General features: G+C 45.4%; 2 protein-coding genes across 3 annotated transcripts in view; both read left to right on the top strand.

Annotated features, from left to right (window-relative positions):
• LOC116957957 (E3 ubiquitin/ISG15 ligase TRIM25-like) overlaps window positions 1-20388 on the top strand; it is a 509595-nt gene that overhangs the window by 110776 nt on the left and 378431 nt on the right. The window lies entirely within an intron of this gene.
• On the top strand, window positions 9708-19010 carry LOC116957984 (E3 ubiquitin/ISG15 ligase TRIM25-like). 2 transcript variants are annotated; one of them, XM_076058148.1, is made up of 6 exons: window positions 9708-10122; window positions 10288-11401; window positions 14517-14750; window positions 14874-14896; window positions 15256-15359; window positions 18043-19010. In XM_076058148.1, the coding sequence occupies exons 2-6, from the start codon at window positions 10844-10846 to the stop codon at window positions 18594-18596; spliced, it is 1473 nt and encodes a 490-aa protein (XP_075914263.1). In that variant the 5' UTR covers window positions 9708-10122; window positions 10288-10843; the 3' UTR covers window positions 18597-19010. The 2 variants fall into 2 exon arrangements, with proteins under 2 accessions (XP_075914263.1, XP_032836337.2); XM_032980446.2 differs by having other exon boundaries at window positions 9708-11401.

The raw sequence follows: 20388 nt of genomic DNA, 5'->3' as shown, positions 1-20388 counted from the left end.
ATAGAGAGATATAATTATAGTGGGGCTTTCTGGGTCGGGCTGCGTACTGAGCAATGTTCCCTTCTCGAGCGTTCACAAGGCACTGCCGCAGGCATCTTCAGGGGCGTGCCACTCGCAGTACAACCGTTAAAGCCACCCTTGGATGACATTGCTGTGAGAAAAACAATGTACGCGTTAAACATGCACACATTCTGCTGTGATAAAACTGTAAAAATAACAAGAGCATGGATTAAAACTGTTGGTTGGGTGAAGTCGGATCAGGGACGGATGGCGATGTCAATCCGCCGCTGCGTGACGGCCTTGCCCCCAGGTCTCTGTGACCTTCTTTGAGATGCCCATAAATTGGCAGACTATTTTTTTGGTATTCTGGATTGTGTCTCTTTGCTATGTTTTTACTCTCTGCGTTGTCTGACTGCGTTCGAGAGAGATGCAGTAATAGTTATGTATAGCCCCATCACCTCTCAATGCTTTCTGGGTTGGGCAGCGCGCTGAGCAATGTTCCCCTCTCGAGCGTCCGCAAGGCGCTGACGCAGGCATCTTCAGGGGCGCGCCACTCGCAGCTCGAGCGGTGAAGCCACGCTTGGACGATTCCCGGCTGAGAGGAGACGAACAATGGACGCGTTAACGCGCACACACATTCGTCTGTGATAAGTCTGTAACAAAACAATTAACAATGGTGGCGTTGAAGTTGGGTGAGCGGTAAACGATGTTAGACTTGGCAGATGTTGATCTCAGGTGGCCCGATTGGCAGAACAATGCACGAACCACTGCACCACCGCTCCACCCGCAGTTTGAAAATTTACATTGAATAATCGGGATTGTAAATACGTCGACGTGAAGGTTTTCCACTTATTTGGTTTAAGTAGTACCCAAATACACATCGAGTTGCTAGAGATACATGCACTCGATCGCAGTGTAGAAAGCAGTCGGGTTCACTTCAAGGTGCTGAGGACGAGGACACGTGAGGATTATATTTTTTCCGCCTGAGGACGACCACTTGTGTTGCGTTCAAAGCGTCGTGATTTGTTTCATTTTATACCTACGTGACTATGCCGAAAGAACCAAAGAGTATGTATGTATATAGTAGTGCAGTGTATAGTGAAAGTGTGTAGTGTGGAGTATATAGTGTAGTGTATAGTGTGGTGTATCGTGTTAAACAACACATAGTGGTTTGATGAAACAACTTACATGCCCGTGCTTAATTTGTGCTTTCTATTATTTTTTTTATAAAAAAAAATATCTGCCCATTTCTCGCATCCCCCAGAGCAGGCATCTTGCACCCACAGGAGGTGCGTGATGCACCCCAGGTTAAGAATCCATGACCAATTTTCGACTATGGAATTTCATCTCAATTTTGTAACCCGATAGAGACATCGGGTTACATTCTCTGGAACCTAACCCTTCCGTAACCCGGGGACTGCCTCTACCATGGATAGATTGAACGTAGTGTTGGAAATGATAACTAGGATTGTAAATTGTAATCTTGATATGTTATGGAATGAATATCATAGATAGGATAAGTACGGTAATATAACCTATTGCTAGAATAGGTGCAGTATTATTAATGATAGTGGAGTTATGAAAAGCATAGTATTTTAAATGATTGTTATGATTAGTATAACGTTAATTGTTGTTTAGATAATAATAGGGAATCTTGATTATCTAGTTTAAATATATATTTAAATAATTGTGAGAGTCACGTGACCACTGGACGAGGATCTTGAAGAGAGGGGGGCCTGTGTCGGGGGGCCAATCGTGACGTCAGCACGTCGACACTAAAAGGGGTCCGTTGGTGTCCCTGTGTTGCTGAATAAACAGAGGCCGTTTTGGACCCTCGTCAACCCCTCAGAAGGTCTTCGCTGTGTTTGTGCGTGGTGTGTGTGTGTGATGTGTGTTTGCACGTGGCCGGCGTTGTGAGCGAGAGCGAGTTGACTAGAAGGAGGATTACTCAGCGGAGCCAAGGAAAACTACGCAGGAGTACTACCCACAACTTTTATTTAATATTTTCTTGATGACCGCCACCCTTCTGTGTCTTCGATAACGGTGACGGCCAGGGAAGATCGAGGCACAGTGGCCACGGGTCACACGTGCCTGTCTCTCTGTCTCTTCACGTAGTCGGGTGGAAGTTTTTTCCGGATCCCTATGTATCTCTAATTGTTCCTATATATGTATCTGTATGCGTCACGATGGGTCTAGTATCTATATGGGTCTCTATTTATATATATGGGCTCTATGTATCTATATGTCTGTATATATTTATATGGTTGTCTAGTTATCTCTATATGTCTATATGTATCTCTGTGTGTCCCTATGCATCTAGATGGGTCTCTGTGTCATTTTGGATATGATATCTCTATGGGTCTATATGTATATATAAGGGTCTTTATGTGTTGAGGAGCACTAGATGACTCGGAAACGGTTCTTGAGGTAAGGGCTTCCTCCGTGTTTGTTTTATGGCTTGCGCCGATGACAACAGTCTACAAACACTTCCCCCAGGGGTTGGGGTCCTAGGCTCGGTCCAACACTCGGACCCCTGGCTCTGTCTGTCTCCTAGCACAGCGGGCTGCCCGGGCTGCCTCCTCTGTACCGGCCGAGGGTTCATCCAGCATCGGCCGACCGAGGAACGCAGCCACACCTCGCTCTTACGCTGGCCTCTCTACAGACTGCTATCCCCTTACCCCTGGCCCTAACTCCTACCCTTCTTCGTCCCTTGTCTCCCGCAACGATCCCGCTGACGTCACGGTCTCCCGCTTTTATCCCCTTGCGAGATATGACGTCATCCTGCCGGCAGGCGCGCATGACGTCACATCTAGTGACGTCACCGAACCTGGAACCGAGCCTGACGTCATGTCCGCAACGAGTCTACGACATGTATCTCTATGTGTCCCTATGTATTTCTATCGGTGTCTAGGTATCTCTATGGGTCTCTATGCATCTCTGTGTCTCCCTATGTATCCATATGAGTCTCTATGGAAATTTGGCTGCTGCTAAAAATGTCCACACGGTGACGATCAGCCACTACGTAGAGTTATCATTTGTGGTGGCCAGGTTGTTTATGAAAATAGAGCTACACAGCTCAGTGGGGCCTTATCTGGTTAAACAAAAATAGTTGTTTTGTACAGTTTGTGCCTTGGGCACGGCTGGGTAGCTCTGTGAGATATTTAAAGCTGATTTTAAAGAGGTAACTTTCACACCTCCATCACGGGACACAACACCACTCGAGTCGTCTTACAAGTGCTGAAGTTTAACACTACAGGGTTGGTCCAGATGTATTGTGACCACCCCCCCGCCCATTTACATCTCTAAAACGTAATATATATTTTAAAGTAAAGTTTGTTTTAAACAGAAATTAATTTGCAAAGGAACAACAAAAATGTAAGGGGTCAATTAATGGGGGGGGGGTCACCAGACATCTGGACCACCTCTGTGCAAGACACGCAGTGGGATGGTCCCCACAATGTTGACAGCAGTGGCTCTCAACCGTTGTTGGCCACTGCTGTGCCCCCATTGTTGAATTTAGTTTCAACCGAGCACCGCCCTTGCCCGACCCAACATGGTTCTGAGAAATAAATGCGTGAAGAATGAACGTCAATATTTGAACCAATTGTCCATCTTGCTAGGTGTTCTAACTCGCCAGTAACTGCAAGCGAATACAAACAATCCTACGGACGCTCTGCGTGCGTGACAACTTACGAACAGACCTCTGGAAATCTCACTCGTTCATAAGTAGAGGTGTCCCCGTAATTAATTTCATTATTGCCAACTTGTCTGGAATAACAATTGCTGAATGGTCCACCTCGGAGGAAGGAGTTGGCGAGTCATCTTGGAACGACAGAAGAAGAAATAAACTAAGATAACAAATACATATATGAATGATATAGCGTTGTTTGAGTTTAAAAACACAGAAGTTTCGCCATGCAAGTGTCAAAATGAAACTCAAAACAAGAAGCTGAAATATTTTCTTCTGATATTAATTTTGAATGTTTATCCTGCGCTAAAAGATGCTGTGTACATTATAGGGACACCGCTTACTACTTATCGTGTGCATATGACAACAACAACAATAATTTACACATAGAGTCGCGAATTGCATCCGTAGGGTCCCGCCACCAATGCATCCCGTGTATGGAAAGCAGAAAATAGATAGAACCTGCAGGTTAGACGGGCAGGACTTTGCAGGGGGGGGGGGGGGAGGATGATTTAGCCACTCACCCACTTCACTCACCCACCCAACTCACTTACTAACCAACAGGGTAAATGGGGTGAAGACCAGTTTCAAGAGGTGAGTTTTCAAAAGGAAACTTAAACAGCTTCAGACTTGGGAGCTGCACAGTGCAGGCAACAGCTCCATCACCCACTCACGTACCCACACACCCGCCAGCTCAACCACCAACGCACCCACCTCCACTCACCCACTCACTCACCTACTCACTCACCTACTCACTCACCCACACACCCACACACCCGCCAGCTCAACCACCCACTCACCCACCTCCACTCACACACTCACTCACCCTGCCACCCACTCGATCACCCCACGAATAGAGCCTTGACCTCGGAGTCCTTAGAAGGAGGCGATCCGTATGCCTCAGGGGTCTCGTTGGTTTATGAGCGGAGATCGGTCCCTGTAGACAGTGGTTCTTAACCTGGCGTGCACGCAGCCCCTGGGGGTGCGAGACGCCCTTTCTGGGGGGTGCGAGACGTGGGCAGATTTTTCTAGAAGGTCAATCATCGAAACAAATTAAGCACGGGCACGGAAGTACAACTCCATTGTTTATCAGATCCCCAGCTATTTATTAAGATTATTAAAATTTTTAACGATTGAGAGCCCAAGGGGTGCAAGGCTGCAGTCAAGGTTAAGAACCACTGCTGTCAAAATTGCGGGGGCCATCTCGTTGCATGGCTTGTACAGGGGTGGTCTAGATGTCTCGTGACCCCTGTTAAATGTATTGTGATTTTTTTTTGTATTGATAAAGTAATAAAATAATTTAAAAAAACACAATTACGTAAAAAAATATTAATTGTATGTAATTAATTGTGTTGACTAAAATTGTGTGCCAAGTGTATTTAAGAATGCGTGTGTTAAAAACATGTATGATTAATGTGTGTATGTGATTATGTGTTGTCAAGGGGTATGTACGTGTGATTATATGTGTGTGATTATGTGTTCGTGATTATGTGTCTGTGTGTGCAGTTATTATGTGGTGCGATTATGACCGGCTCTCTCGTTGTCTTGGGGTATGTTTCACCAATCGTGATAATATCAATGATTCTCTCCCTGATTTTATGATTCTCGCTTTAACAATTACGAGTGTAATTACGTCAGGTCTCGGGGTTCAGATCTCACCGCAAGAGAAAGTTTGTCATTACGACAATGATGCATGATAAAAGAAAGAAGCACTCGGAAACCTGTTTTTAATCTAAGGAACTTTAATATCCAGAACTATTATCAGCAGTAAATAATAGCAACGACAGTACCCATGTAAATATACCTACTCATCAATCCGTATTGAATGATAAAAACAAGTATTGGCTAATATTCACGATCACGTGATAAAAATAATAGGCAGATCTTAAAATAGCAATATTCGTACGGCATCAATAGCAAAGGCCCTTTCTCCAGTATTTTTACGGCAATAGAGAATGTGAAGCTGGTAAATGAGCGAAGACCTTAGGTCAAATTTGTTTTTTGCAACAGAGAAGAGATCCAGCAGGTAGTCTGCGAATATTTTTGCAAGTTCATTGTGAATAAATAAGATCTGGTGCACAAGCCGTCTAACATTAACAGATGTTAAGTTTGACCCAATGTAGAGATCACAGTGGTGAGTCCTATATGGGCTGTTCAATGCAAATCTTAAGGCCGAGTGATAAATGGAATTAAGCTTCTTCAGTACAGTACTTGGGGCTGATGTATACACGATGTCACAGGAATCAAGTAGAGGCAGTATGGTAGCTTTTATCAATTCCAAACGGAACATAGGGTGCAAGCAGTGTTTGTGTCGATAGAGAAAACCAATTTATATTTTTTGCCTTTTTACCAATATAATCAATGTCATCTTCAAAATTCAGTTTTGAATCCAGGATGACCCCAAGATACTTATAGATCTTGACTTGCTCTATTTGATAATTATTTAAGGAATGTAATTGGGGAAAATACATTTCTGCTTTAGTCCTGGTGAGAAGCGTAGCACCTTGGTTTTGGAGGTATTCATGACTAGTTTAAGAGCAACTAGCTGATGTTGTAGTTTATTGAAATCACCCTGATGCTTAGCAATCACGTCATCCGGAGAGCGGCCAGCAGTAATCAGTATCGTGTCATTTGCAAAAAGATTTACCCTGGAATGATCCAGGTTAGTGCCCAAGTCATTGACATAAAAAGAGAACAAGAGGGGGCCGAGGATGGAATCCTTTGGAACCCCTTTTGTTATCTTAACACTGTTTGACCTCCAACCATCTGTGAATACAGTTTGGGTGCGAGAAAAGAGGTAATTCTTTAACCATTTTACTGCGTTTTCGGGTTAACCGAGGAAACTTAGTTTACTAACCAGGGTGTTGTGGTCTACTGTATCAAAAGTTTTGGACAGGTCAAATAGACTGGCGCAGTACTGCTTATTATCAAGGCTACTGAAAATGTGATTTAGATAGTATAATGCAGCAGATGTGGTGCTGTATTTTTTTTTGGAACCCTAGATTGGTTTCGATATAATAGATTGTTGTCGGACAGGAAACTGCTAATTTTTTAGTTCAATAATTTTTCAAAAAAATTCATAAACGGGGACAAAATTGAGATAGGTCGGTAGTTATTTGGATCATCGTTAGGGCCCCTTTTGTAAAATAGACGGACATAGGAATGTTTCCATTCTAGAGGAACTGATGCTTCTTTGATGGACATGTTGAAAATATGGGCTATAGGTTTATATATTAGGTGACCAACAGTTGTAGAGCAAAGACGGGAATTCTATTTGCTCTGGTAGAGGACTCTTTGATGTAGGACATTTGTTTCAGAACATTACTTTCGTTGATTGGCTGGAAACTTAATTTGTTTAATGTTCGGACCGGAGTGTAGGAATTTGAATGAGCAGGGGTGACTTCCAATAGATTGTCAAAAAGGTTACCAGCTTCAGAAAAATGAAGGTTAAAATTGTCAACTATTTTTTGGGGATCTGAAAAATATTCCCCATTTCGGTTAAGCTCAACGGGCAGCTTATCTGTTTTGGATGCCTTTTCGATACATTTGATTGTTTTCCAGAAAATCCTGGCATTTCCATGTGATTCCAGGAGAGTGGAGGAAAGTAGATATTTTGGCATGCCGTATTTTTGTGACGCATCTTTTCCTTAAAATCATGTATTCTAGCCAGTCATTGACCAAATTACTGTTCTGAGCACATGTCCAAGCCTTGTCCCTAGTTTTCATGAGCTTTGTAACCAAAGGATCAAACCATGGTGGGCGGTTGCCTTTAGTTGTAAATCTAACCAACGGAGCATGTTTGTTAAGAATTTGGAGAAACGTGTACCTGACGGTCTCCCAAGCTGTAGTCAGGTTGGGGATATCACAGACCTTGTCAATATCCGAGTGAAGTACATCATTAGTAAATGCCTGAGTGCTGGAGTGTCTTATAGAGTGCTTCTCGACCAATTTAGGGGGGGGGGGGCTTTGGGTCTGTTCTGATGATCTCACCCCAAAAATGAAGCAGTGATCACTAAGGTTATTACCCAGAACACCAGTCAGTGGGAAATTGTGAGGGGCATTTGTCAATAAGACGTCAAGCAGAATTGACTGTCCCGGATTTTTTAGGTTGGGTCTTGTGGGGACATTTATTAATTGAAACAGGTTAAAATGATTTGCAAAATTTGTGGCCACGGCCGGCGGGTTTAGCCAATTCCAATTTAGATCACCCAGTAAAACTATTTCACCTTTAGGGAGGCCCATAAAAAGCTCTCTCAGTGCAGATGCAGCCTAAATACCCTTCCCACTAGGCGGTATATAGCAGCACACTACAAATATCTGTTGATTATTTGGGAGAGTTATTCTGAGAGCCAGACCTTCAAAGCAACATTTTTTAAACAGGAGTGAGCTGGTGAACATGCAATAGTATTACGAACATCGATGGCAATTCCACCTCCTTCAGATCCTTGGTAAAGCCGAAAAAGGTTGTAGTTGTCAATCGTAATCTGCAAGTCATTAACGGCAGGAGTGAAAAATGTTTCTGTTAGGCAAAAAATGTCCGGGTCAAGATTTGCCACTTCTAGTTTAAGTTGACTTAATTTAATCACAAGCTCTCTGATGTTGACATGTATAACACCAACACCTTTCCTGCCAAAAAAATCTACAGAATTATACGAGTTGTTTATATTTGGGCCAGGATGAAGCTCAATACCACCCAGAAATAAGAAAAGTAGAATTAATAGTTTGCACAAGTATTTTCTGTGAAAGGATGAAGAGCGGTGAACCTTGGACGAATAGCAGCAGCTTGCAGATGGTGTTATTTTTAAGAGCAGAATGAAGTTTGAAAGGAGTGCTGGTGAAGTAATGGGACAAAGATAGGGTTTAAAAGGATACAATGATGGAGTATAGAAGTGTCTATGAGCTGTTTCATTTGCAGGTGTAGTGGCAAATCGAGCAACAAGTATGGACGCAAAGTGACGAGGGTAGCCGTTTGTAGAGTTAAGTGTGGCACTAGATATGGCGGGGAGGGACAGCAGTAGGATACACAGCAGGAGAATTGCCATCTTTAAGATAACAAAGATCCACAACAGTTAACACACACAAGTGAAAAATGTACAGGTAGGTCGAGGCGAGTAATGTCTTGCCACACTCGTCGCACATAAACGGCTTCTCGCCCGTGTGCTTGAGTTTGTGGTGGCGGTCAGCTTCAGGTCACGAGGTTGACTAGCCGTTCAAGTTCTTGCTGTTTGTGAGCACACCTTGGTGCGTTGCTATTTATCTACGCTAGCGTGCATGTGACCGAACATGTCACTCTTTTTTTTCCAACAACAACGGAGGGTGGAGGAGCGATGCTCACAACAATGAGCGGAACGCCGGGTAGCTAAAGCACAGCAAGTTGACACAGTAGGAGGCACAGGTGGTGCATCAGCCAGTCATCTCAGTCAGTCGACCCGTGGCACCTGGGTCTGCCCCGTGACCCCCTGCCAGCGGGCGTTCGACACTTCACGTGGCCTCAAGGTGCACATGGCCTGGCACAAGCGTCGTGGTGACGTCACCGCCACGGTTGTTGTTGTCTGAGTGTGTGTGTGTGAGTGAATGTGTAAGTGTAACTGGATGCGTAGCTGGGTGTGGGCTGCGTGGCACCCGAGGGGTGCTGAGCTGTCACCTAACCGGCTCTGCCGGGGTGCGAGGATTTGTTGGCTACAAAACCCGCGGCGGATCGTGCTGTCTGCCTGGCCTGGAGCCACTGCGCCTCACTGAGCATTGAACCGTCTCTGCTGCTGCTGCACCAAGGAATGAGCCGTGGACATTGTGGGAACCCCCTCCCTCGCATTGGTGACCTTGTAGAAGGACCCTTTCAAACGCAGTGACGCGTTTTTATCCGTTAGTAAGCAAAACGGACGAGTCCAGGCCGTGTGTTCAGTGTAATCCAGTTCGCATTTTCCCACGAGTCCGCCTTCGGCGGAGAGTCCAAGGCATTCGTTATCTGCTGTGAACAACCAGCAGAGCCCAAGAGAGCGTCTCCACGTTCAAGTAAGCGTTTAGAGTGCAGTATTTAGATTATTTGACTGCTATAAATTTCCAACATTATGGGCCACTTTGTTGAGCTATCATTTGTAATGGGTAGGTCGCTTCTGAAAAATAAGCTAATATTTCAGTGGGCTTTACCTGGTGAAATAAAAAAAGAGTTTAGATTTATTGCTTTTTCTTTTACCATCATGGTGAACGCCGATGGGCATTTTTGTTGCTGCGTGTGCATGCGCGTTGAGTAGCCGTGCGTGTGAATGTGAAACAACAACGCAGGTGAAGTAAGCGGTGGGTGCGGCTGTGAATGCCCGGCACGGGGATCTGCAGTGAGGGTGAGAGACGGTGACATTCCAGCAGTAGAGTTGGTGATAGATTCACACTCCTAACAAATGGCTCAAGATTCCAGGATAAGTCACGGGAGACTACAGGTATTTTTTTTTCTGATGCCACGATGACATTCAAGCAACTTGTCACGTTAGGGTAATTACACGGAGATGGAGTTACAAGAAATCATGAGATATCTACAACTATACCGTACAATATATTTAAATTATAGCAGGTAAGTCTCACTGAGCTGTGTGGCTCTTTTTCAGAAACGACCTGACCACAAATGATGGCTTATCACGTGGAAATGTATTGCAGCCAACTACTCTTAACACGTGATGTTGATTGTAAATGAGGGGAAAAACCGAAGGATCCGGAGAAAAATTCACGCGACCACGGTGAGAGAGAGACGCAAACTTTAAATATAAACCAGGCGTCAGGATTGGGATGACACCCACCACCACCTGTATACCTGGTGAGGGAGATAACATCTTGCCACCAACTTGCTGTCGAAGGATGATTTCATCTCTCAACACTCATCTCAAGAATGAACGACCGCAGCTGAGCCTCTCTGCTTTATATTAACAACAGGACTAATTTCTATAAATGTCAAGGTGTGTGCAGTAGCCGTGTTCACCTTGAGGCTGCTGTTTGCGCACCTCGGGGCGCCGGTTCACACTCCAGGCAGTGTCTCGTGATGTCAGTGACGACAATTAAAATATTTTAAGTATTTTACTTCCTTCTTCACCCTCGCTATAAGAGAGAGGTCCTGGTCCATTGTCTCTCTGAGCCACACAGCGAGTGATCCCAGCGAAGTAATGGGTCATGGCGAGCGCGACTCCCAGTGAGAGTGTGGATAGTGAGCTCAGCTGCTCCATCTGCCTGGACACATTCGTGTGCCCCTCCACGCTGAGCTGCGGACACTCGTTCTGCCTGCGGTGCCTGGAGGCCGCCTGGGAGACGGCGAGCAGCTTCAGCTGCCCACAGTGCCGAGCGACCTTCCCTGTGCGACCCCAGCTGAGGAGGAACGTGGCCCTCGCCAACCTGGCGGACCAGCTCAGAGTTGGAGACAGGATGGCCACGGCAGTCGTGTGTGACAACTGCGCTGATGGCCAAACTCCTGCAGTGAAGACCTGCGTGAGATGCGAGACGTCCTACTGTGCGACGCACTTGAAGCCTCACTTGGAGAATCCCAGGTTTACACAACACCTCCTGGTAGCTCCCATCGCGTACCTGGAGGAGCGACGGTGCCGGGAGCACAGCAAGGAGCTGAAATTCTACTGCACAGTAGACAGCAGCCTGGTCTGCTCAACTTGCAGCACCGCAAGTGAACACATAGGACACAAGGTCCTGACGCTGAAGAACGAGCACGAGACACGGAAGGTGAGGCCGTCAGATTGATTCACCGCAACATGATATGACTAATTCTGTAACTGGGATTCACAAAAATAAAAGATCACGACGTTTCGAAACAAACACAGCAGTCCTCCTGCTGTCTTTGTTTCACACCTGATGGTGGTTGCTTATGTTGTGATTGAAACGTCGTTATCTATATATTTTTTCTTACCTACGTGACTTTACCGAAAGAACCAAAGAGTGTGTTCATGCTCTCTCTTTTAAATCTCTGTCTCTGCCTGTGTCGACATCTCCTGCTTGGCGTTTTAGGATACAGCCTCAGGATGTATTTCATGCCAGGTTCTCACTAAACATAATTCCCATGTAAAGGAATTAAGTGAATAGAGATGTGAGACTGATATCACAGCCACCTGATAGACAATTCTATAAAATGTATTTTTTAAACTAGACAGCTGTGGGCACATGGGCTCTTGGGTCTGAGTCGGTATGGACACCAAGCCAGCACGGCTCCCACCGGCTGCTGCTACAACGAGGCATCAGCTTGCCCACTCCCCGTGCCCCCCGTCTCAATCGCTGTAGAGAGGCAGCATGGAGATGAGGGCCTTCGCTGTGGAGGGGTCGGTGTGGAGGGAAGGGCGGTGTGAGGGGTGGCTCAGGGGGCTGGAGTCTCCCCCTGGTGAGGTCTCGTCTCTCACTACAGACGCGCATAGGGTATGAGACGCGAGCCATGGAGGAGAAGAGGAAGGAGGCGGAGGAGTCCGTGAAGCGGATGGAGGCCACTCACAAGGAGGCGTAGGTACCGTGTCCGGGCCGGGCTCTTTGGCCCCCGTGACCTCCATCCAGTGTGGAAGTCGTGGAGGTCAAAATGCATTCAAGCGAACTTCGTGCAGCTTCATAACTTTGACGCCTCTTACTGTAATTATATCATTCACTTTCAAACTCAACATTAACTACAAGTGGTTTGCACATTTACCGCATTCGGTAGCCGCACTGGCGAGTCTGCTGCGAGGTTGGGTTACTCGGCATTGCGTCTTCCACCCCTGTGGCAAAAAAACATCTAGAGAGTGCCACAGATTGTCGGAGTGGAGCTGTGGTGCAGCTGTTGCACTGAACTGGAGGTCGTGCAAGGCACTGACGCAGAGGCAGAAACACCGCACAGCTGCACCTCACACCGTCCCTAATCGTGTCACCAGGGTCTATTCTAACTACAACTATTTTTATTTTACGAGGTAAGGCCCCACTGAGCCACATAGATTTTTTGAGACGCAATCCTGGTTGTCACAAATGATAGCAACTCGACAAGTGCCTGACATCATCATCACGTGAAAATATATAGCAGCAGACCCATCGAGATATATAGAGACCCATAGAGATACATAGAGACCCACAAAGATGCATAGAGACCCCTAGAGATACATCGAGACCCATCGATTCAACTATTTTTATTTCTTTTCTAGATTTGAAGCTTTCGTGACTGCAAGTATCCATACTCTTTGGTTCCATTCGGTAAAGTCACGTAGGTAAAAAATAAAATAAAACAATAAAAATAAAAATCACGACGTTTCGGCCACAACACAAGTGGCCTTCATCAGGTGAAGGGACTGGACTGTCCAGAGGACAGCGTTGGAGTGAAAACAGCTAAGCTCAGGTCGCGTCCTTTAAGCTGTGTGGGAGGAAACAAAGGCGCCTTGACAAAGGAATTAGCATAACAATGAGAATGATGTAAGTAGGAGGTACATGATGGACCATGATGGACCAGACGCGGGGGGGACCATGATGGACCAGGCGCGGGGGGAGGGGATTTTACATAATGTTGGTGTGAAGGGTAATAATCAGCTATGAAAGTTTGGGATATCACTACTTGAAAAAAATATACTGTACCATTGAAAATTAGTTTAATGTTTGGATCCACTGAATCATGTAGCTCTTTTGCAGACAGAACCTGAATATCACAAATTATAGCTCAATGAAATGGCTTATCAGGTGGAAATTGATTGTATCAAATACTGTACTCTAAACGCCTGCTTGAACCTGGAGACACTCTTGGGCTCTGTGGGTTGTTCACAGCAGATAACGAATGCCTTGAACTCTAAACCCGGGTCAGATTCATGGGATAACCTGACCTGGATTACGCCGATTTAAAATGTGGAAGGAAAAGCCACAGGACTTGGGGAAAAATCCACGTGACCACAGGGAAATATACGCAGACTCGAAATATGCAGAAATAATTATCGTCGAGATCGAACCCACGACTACCTGTATACCAAGTGAGATAGTCAACATCTCGCCACATCTCGTCGGACCCACGAGGGGGCCCCCACCGTACTCCGAGTGCCCGAGTCTCAACATCCACGACCTCAGCGCCCTCTAGGAGAGAAACAAGAAGAGTACGGCACCCGTCTTGCCCCCTTGGCATGGATCAACTCGGTCCCATGGGCGACTTGTCACTGGGGCATGATTCACCACTAGTGAATGTTATTTATTATTTTACCAGGTAAAGACCACTGAGCTGTGTAGTTATTTTTCAGAAGTGACCTGGCAATCACAAATTACAGATCAACCAAATGACTGACATCATCATCACGTGGAAATATATAGCAGCAGCCAGATATACATAGAGACCCATATCGCTATTCACCCATAGAGATACTAGACCCATAGAGATATCAAAGACATGCAGAGAGATACATAGGCACCCATAGAGATACAGTGAGATCCCGAGAGAGACATACAGACCCATAGAGATATTAGGCCCATAGAGACTCATAGACAGCCATAGAGCTCCATAGACTAAACTATATTTTATTTTACCAGGAAAGGTTATTTGTCAGAAGCGACCTGGCGATTATAAATGATAGCTCAACAAAGTGGAAGATTGTAATGTTGAAATTGCTAGCAGCCAAATACTCTAAACGCGTAACGTCGATTGTAATTGTGGAGGCAATAACCGGAGGACCCAGAGAAAAATCCATACGACTACAGAGATAGTTCCAAATATACAGGTGTCATGGTCAGGATCGAACCACGACCTGCTGTATACCAGGCAAGGGAGTCAACATCTTCTAGCCACCGCGGCGCCCACATGCACACACAGAGTGACTTATGGCTCAGGGAGCCAACCGTGGTCCCCGCGTCTCCACAGGAATCGGTAGCCGGGATCAGAGGTCGCATCACGGGCAAGTTCGCCCGCCTAAGGAAGGCTCTGGACGAGGACGAGAGGGAGGCTCTACGTCGCGTGGCCGTGAAGGAGCGCGAGCTCCTGTCCCGGATTGAGGAGGACATCGCTCGTCACAAGCGAGAGATCAGCGAGCTCCAGGCAGCGGCCGCTCGCCTGCGCGCCCTGCAGCACGAGACGGACTCGCTCACCTTCCTGCAGGTGGGGAGCGCCACTGTGGAGATGGCGTTTGGGTGTCCAGAACAACAGAGCGGGCAGTGGCAGAGGGACTCGTGGTGCATGGGTAGAGACGTCACTCATGATCCCTGTCTCTCTCTTCAACAGGGGCACTTGGACGAGACGCGCAGGTACAGATCCTTAATATCTCACTGTTAAACACTCACAACACACGGGCTGTGTGCGTTAGACACACGTGCTTTGTGTGTTAGACAGGGTGTGTTTGTGTGTGTGTTAGACATGCAGGCTGTCTGAGACACTGACTGTGTTTGTGACACGGGCTGGTGGTGTGAGACACGGGCTGTGCGTGAGACACTGGCTGTGTGAGACACGGGCTGTGTGTGAGACACGGGCTGTGTGTGAGACACGGGCTGTGTGTGGGGCACTGACCATGCGGGAGACATGGGCTGTGTGTGAGACACGTGCTATGTGTGCTATGTGTGCTGTGGTTAAACGAGGCTGTGTGTTATGCTGTTGGTGGTTGTCCCAGGAGAGAGATCCCAAAGGAATATGCACCCCCACCTCCCACTTCACTGGACGCCACCACGGTCCTCTCCCTTGAAAGGGTCGTGAACAGATTCCTGCCTCTCGTCTGTGAGTTCCTCAGTCTTTCACCCGCTTGCCCCACTGTGTTGCACTGCACTTCTGTGCTCCCCGCCTTCATCAACTTTTCATTTTATTTTACCAGGTAAGGAACCCACTGAACCATGTCGCTTTTTTACAGAAGCGACCTATCACAAATCACAGCTCTGCGAAGTGGCTCCTCGTTGAGCCAATACTCTGAATGCAAATTGATTCTAAACGTGGAGGGGAAAACGCGAGGAACCAGGGGAAAATCCACTCCACAACGGGGAGAGAGATGCAAACTCTGAAAGAGAGCGACATGGATCAGTGGGCTCTACTTAATGAAATAAAATTAGTTTAACAGTTTCAATATTCGACTAAACTAAACTGCTGTTGACCCGAGGAAAGTGCTGTTAGCGATCAGCAGCAGCAGCTATGAAGTCCAGCACGTCACACGAGGGGGTGGGTGGCCAGCACCACGCCCGGCCGCCTTTGTCTCCCTCCTGCCGAATGTTTACACATCACACCAGCAGAGGGCAGTGCAGCGTTAACCATTGTACTGCACCTGTACGCTTCTACGTTCACGATCCCCACCATCACCAACGCGCACCGATGAGAGCGGTAAAGTATGGTCAAATAACCCCCCCACCCCCCCCCCTAGGATGCGCACGGCGCGGGGAAGCGCTCATCCAGCAGCGGAGTGACACACAACGTCTGTGTGTGGATGTGAGAGTGTGCGAGTCTGTGACACACAATGTCTGTGTGTGTGGATGTGAGAGTGTGCGAGTCTGTGACACACAATGTCTGTGCGTGGATGTGAGAGTGTGCGAGGCTGTGACAGACAATGTCTGTGTGTGGGTGTGAGAGTGTGCGAGGCTATGACACACAATGTTGTGTGTGGGTGTGAGAGTGTGCGAGGCTATGACACACAATGTCTGTGCGTGGATGTGAGAGTGTGCGAGGCTGTGGTGGCTGTGGTACAGGCGTCGTGTTTATAGAGAGACGCTGTGAGAGTGGCGTTCACATCATGGTGCTGGCATCATCACTGCTTAATTCTAGATTTGAAGCTTCCGTGACTGCAATGATTCATATTCTTTGGTTTTATTCGGTAAAGTCATGTAGGTAAAATAAAATAAACAATTAAATCACCCCGATGTTTACAAATTGAGTTGTATCTGCGGTGACTGCTATATCGGAGAGACAAAATGAGATATTTCTGACCGAATCCGCGAGCACAAATCAGATTTTAAACACGGCAGAACCAATTCGTCTGCCGTGGCTGATCATTGTCTCAACGCAGCGGGTTCCCATGAGATTGCTTTCTCCGACACCAAAGTACTATGCAAACCTCCCGGTTATCACCAAACATTTGTCTATGAGGCCATCCAGATATACAAACATAGACACAACTTCAACCGAGAGGGTGGTTTTAAATTAAGCAACCACTGGAAAGATGTCATAAACCAAGTCAAAACTTTAGCTTCCTCATAAGCACACAGCAGATTCTTTCCGAACTTTTCTATTTTTACTTTTTTCCATTGCCCCCGTGCAGTGACTCATCCCCCGCACCTTCAACATAACAAAAGACGGATTAACTCAGCCCCGCACCCCATCAAGGTCCCCTACTTGGCTCCTCCCCCCCCCCCCCTTAACCTGTATACAATCTCGAGGCTCTCAGAGTCTCCCCACAGTTCCATCTGAAGACGGAAGCTTGTGTTGCCTCCGAAACGTGGTGATTTAATTGTTTATTTAATTTTATTTTACCTTCGTGACTTTACCGAATAAAACCAAAGCATATCATCACCGCTGTTCACTACCACTGCACACACACACACATTGTCATGTTAGTGTAGTACCATTAATGAGTTATTATTTATTATTATTCACTAATAATTATTCACAAGTGATTAGCAGTATGTGTACATTTATACTAACGATATTAGTATATGTACACTGATACTAACGAATATTAGTATATATGCACTAATACTAACGATTAATAGTATATGTACACAAATACTAACGAATATTGGTATGTGTAGACAAATACTAACGAATATTCATATTTTATAAACTAATACTAACAAATATTCGTATATGTAAACTAATACTAACGAATATAAGTTTATGTACACTAATGCTAACTAATATTAATATGTGTACACTAATACTAACGAATATTAGTGTGTCCACTAATACTAACGAATATTAGTGTGTGTACACTATACTGACTAATATTAGTATGTGTCCACTAATACTAACTAAAATTAGTATGTGTACACTTATACTAACGAATATTAATGTGTGTCCACTAATACTAACTAATATTAGTATGTGTACACTAATACTAACTAATATTAGTATGTGTACATTAATACTAACTAATATTAGTATGTGTCCACTAATACTAACTAAAATTAGTGTGTGTACACTAATACTAACTAAAATTAGTGTGTGTACACTAATACTAACTAATATTAGTATGTGTTCACTAATACCATATAATATTAGTGTGTGTACACTAATACTAACTAATATTAGTATGTGTACAGTAATGCTAACTAATATTAATGTGTGTACACTAATACTAACTAAAATTAGTGTGTGTACACTAATACTAACTAATATTAGTATGTGTTCACTAATACCATCTAATATTAGTGTGTGTACACTAATACTAACTAATATTAGTATGTGTACACTAATACCACAGATGGACGCTCACCGACTCTGGACACAAACTCAGCCCACGACCACCTCCAGATTTCTTCGGATCGCAGGACAGCAACGTGGAGCGGTGTCCCCCAGCGTCGCCCCCATCACCCACACCGCTTTGATGTCTGGGACCAAGCGCTGTGCTCTGAGAGCTTTTCGTCGGGTCAGCACTACTGGGAGGTGGACGTGGGGAGCGCGGGGCGGTGGTGTCGGGTCGGAGTCGCATACGTGACGATCCCACGGAGAGGGAATGGTGCTGAGTGCCGCCTGGGAGAGAGTGACGTCTCCTGGTGCCGACGGAAAGATGGCGACAGCTTCTCAGTGTGGCATGGCGGGGTAGAGACGTCACTGTCGGTGCTGGAGCCTCCGCGGAGAGTCGGGGTCCATCTGGATTGGGATGCAGGGCTGCTGTCGTTTTACAGCGCCGACTCCATGTTGCCATTACACTCGTTTCACCAAACCTTCGCTCAGCCACTATATCCTGGGCTGCTGGTGGGGTGGGGTAAAGTTGGTGCCTCAGTGAGGATTGTGGATCTGAGTGGTGCGTGCTGAGATAGGTGAACGTGCCATGCCCGTGACTTGCTGGTGACTGTCATGTGACTGTAGTGTAGGGGTAAAGTGATTAGCAATGAATTTTGATTTAAAGCTTTCGTGACTGCAGTAATTCATATTCTTTGCTCTTTCGGTAAAGTCACGTTGAAGGGAAACAATAAAATAAAAATATAAAACAATAAAAATTCTGATGACGACCGTTTGTGTTATGGTCGAAACGTCGTGATAATTTTTATTGTTATATATATTTTATTATTTTATTGTTTCCCTTCAACGTGACTTTACCGAAAGAGCTAAGAATATTATTAGCAATGATGAACTGGGATCTATTTATGTACTGGTGGTGTCATGGGCTGTGAGAGAGACACACCAACAATCATTTTTATTTTAAAAAGTATAAATATATGCATACGACAGTGGCGTTGTAACGCTTGTATCGTCAATTCTACAATAAAAAATACAGAACACAAACAACATCAACAACAATGTAATTACATCATGGGACCTCCTATGCCAGTACCAATATATGAGAATCGGTTTTCCCCTATTTTCTGGCAGCAAAATAGGTGTTAAGATGTTAATACACCAAACTGAAACCTTTTACAAAGAATAATCACTGCATTAACCACAATACTTGTGGTCAGAATGCAAACAAAAAAATACTGTGATAATATATGCATTGTTTTATGCACTTAACACCTGTTTTGTTGCCAGAAAAAAGTGGAAAATCTCTTCTCATATTGTGGTCCTGGCAACGGAGGTTTAGCTGCTCTACCCGAGCTCTCATTACTCTGATGGTGGCATTGTCTTTGAGTTGTAACACCTTTTGGCATCCTCTGGTGTAACACCGTTTTGAGACGAGGCTCTAAAGAAAGTTGTCTCTGGTGTGGACCAATCAGTTTCAAAGACAATGCCACATACATTGTCAGAGTGTTTTGTTTGTGTGCACTCTGACTAGAGGCCGACGGAAATTCGGTTTCGGTTTCGGCGCCAAAAGTTGGCAAATGGCCGCTTTCGGCATACTTTCGGTTTCGGCCGAAAGTCAATTTTAAACTTTCAGTTTACTTTCGGTTTCGGCCGAAACTGATATTGACTTTCTGTCATCAACTGAAGATCTATTTTTAGATATAACGCTAGTGCTAAGTCTATCACTGCCTATCGGCCAGTCAGTCGGCGCTAGGCAATCCTATGCGATAGGCTGCAAACACACACGTCAGCAGCAGCAACTTGGGAGCGAGGTTACAGCCGCAACGATGGTCTGCTAATGTCAACAGACGGCAGCCTGCATCTGCATCCGTGGGTGGAGTCTCTTTGGCGGGACGACAACAAAGTGCCTCTATTGTCTGTTCCCAGCCGCCTGCCCACCTTGGCTTATGTGTTGCATTCGTTTAAGTCTACACGCGTGTTGATACCGAGATTTGAATTCTGCCAATATTGATATTCAGTTAGTTTATAGTTCCGTAGCGAATTAGTGATAACGAAATTACGAATCTGTGTGAAGTAGAAAATTAAAGTTAATAAACGGAGCAGTTAATCACCGTGAAGAATGTCAAAACATGCGGTGTGGGATTACTTCACTAAAGTCGATTCTGATCAAAGCAAGGCGCAGCAACCTGCTGGGCGAGAATGCGGAAAAACTGTTGTTTCTTCACTGCAACATTCGTTTGTTTGGATATAATTACTAAGTAAGTAACACCTAAATATTTTATATTTAGCGACTATTACTGCAGGCTCTGAATGATTAGTTCTAGATTTTTTTTTATTAAAGTAGCATTGCATCATGCCATATTTC

Source organism: Petromyzon marinus (genome assembly GCF_048934315.1).
Source record: "Petromyzon marinus isolate PM22_M1 ecotype Great Lakes invasive population chromosome 68 unlocalized genomic scaffold, UKy_Petmar_22M1.pri1.0 chr68_unloc.1, whole genome shotgun sequence".
In the NCBI taxonomy this organism is placed as follows: domain Eukaryota; kingdom Metazoa; phylum Chordata; class Hyperoartia; order Petromyzontiformes; family Petromyzontidae; genus Petromyzon; species Petromyzon marinus.
The sequence above is the reverse complement of the archived record's forward strand: the minus strand, read 5'-3'. Positions and strand labels throughout refer to the sequence as shown.

Coding starts and splice junctions, on each gene's coding strand:
- LOC116957984 (XM_076058148.1), top strand. CDS start 10,844: ATGGCGAGCGCGACTCCCAGTGAGAGTGTGGATAGTGAGCTCAGCTGC. Junction 14,751..14,873: donor ACTCGCTCACCTTCCTGCAG/GTGGGGAGCGCC, acceptor TCTCTTCAACAG/GGGCACTTGGACGAGACGCG. Junction 15,360..18,042: donor CAGATTCCTGCCTCTCGTCT/GTGAGTTCCTCA, acceptor CTAATACCACAG/ATGGACGCTCACCGACTCTG.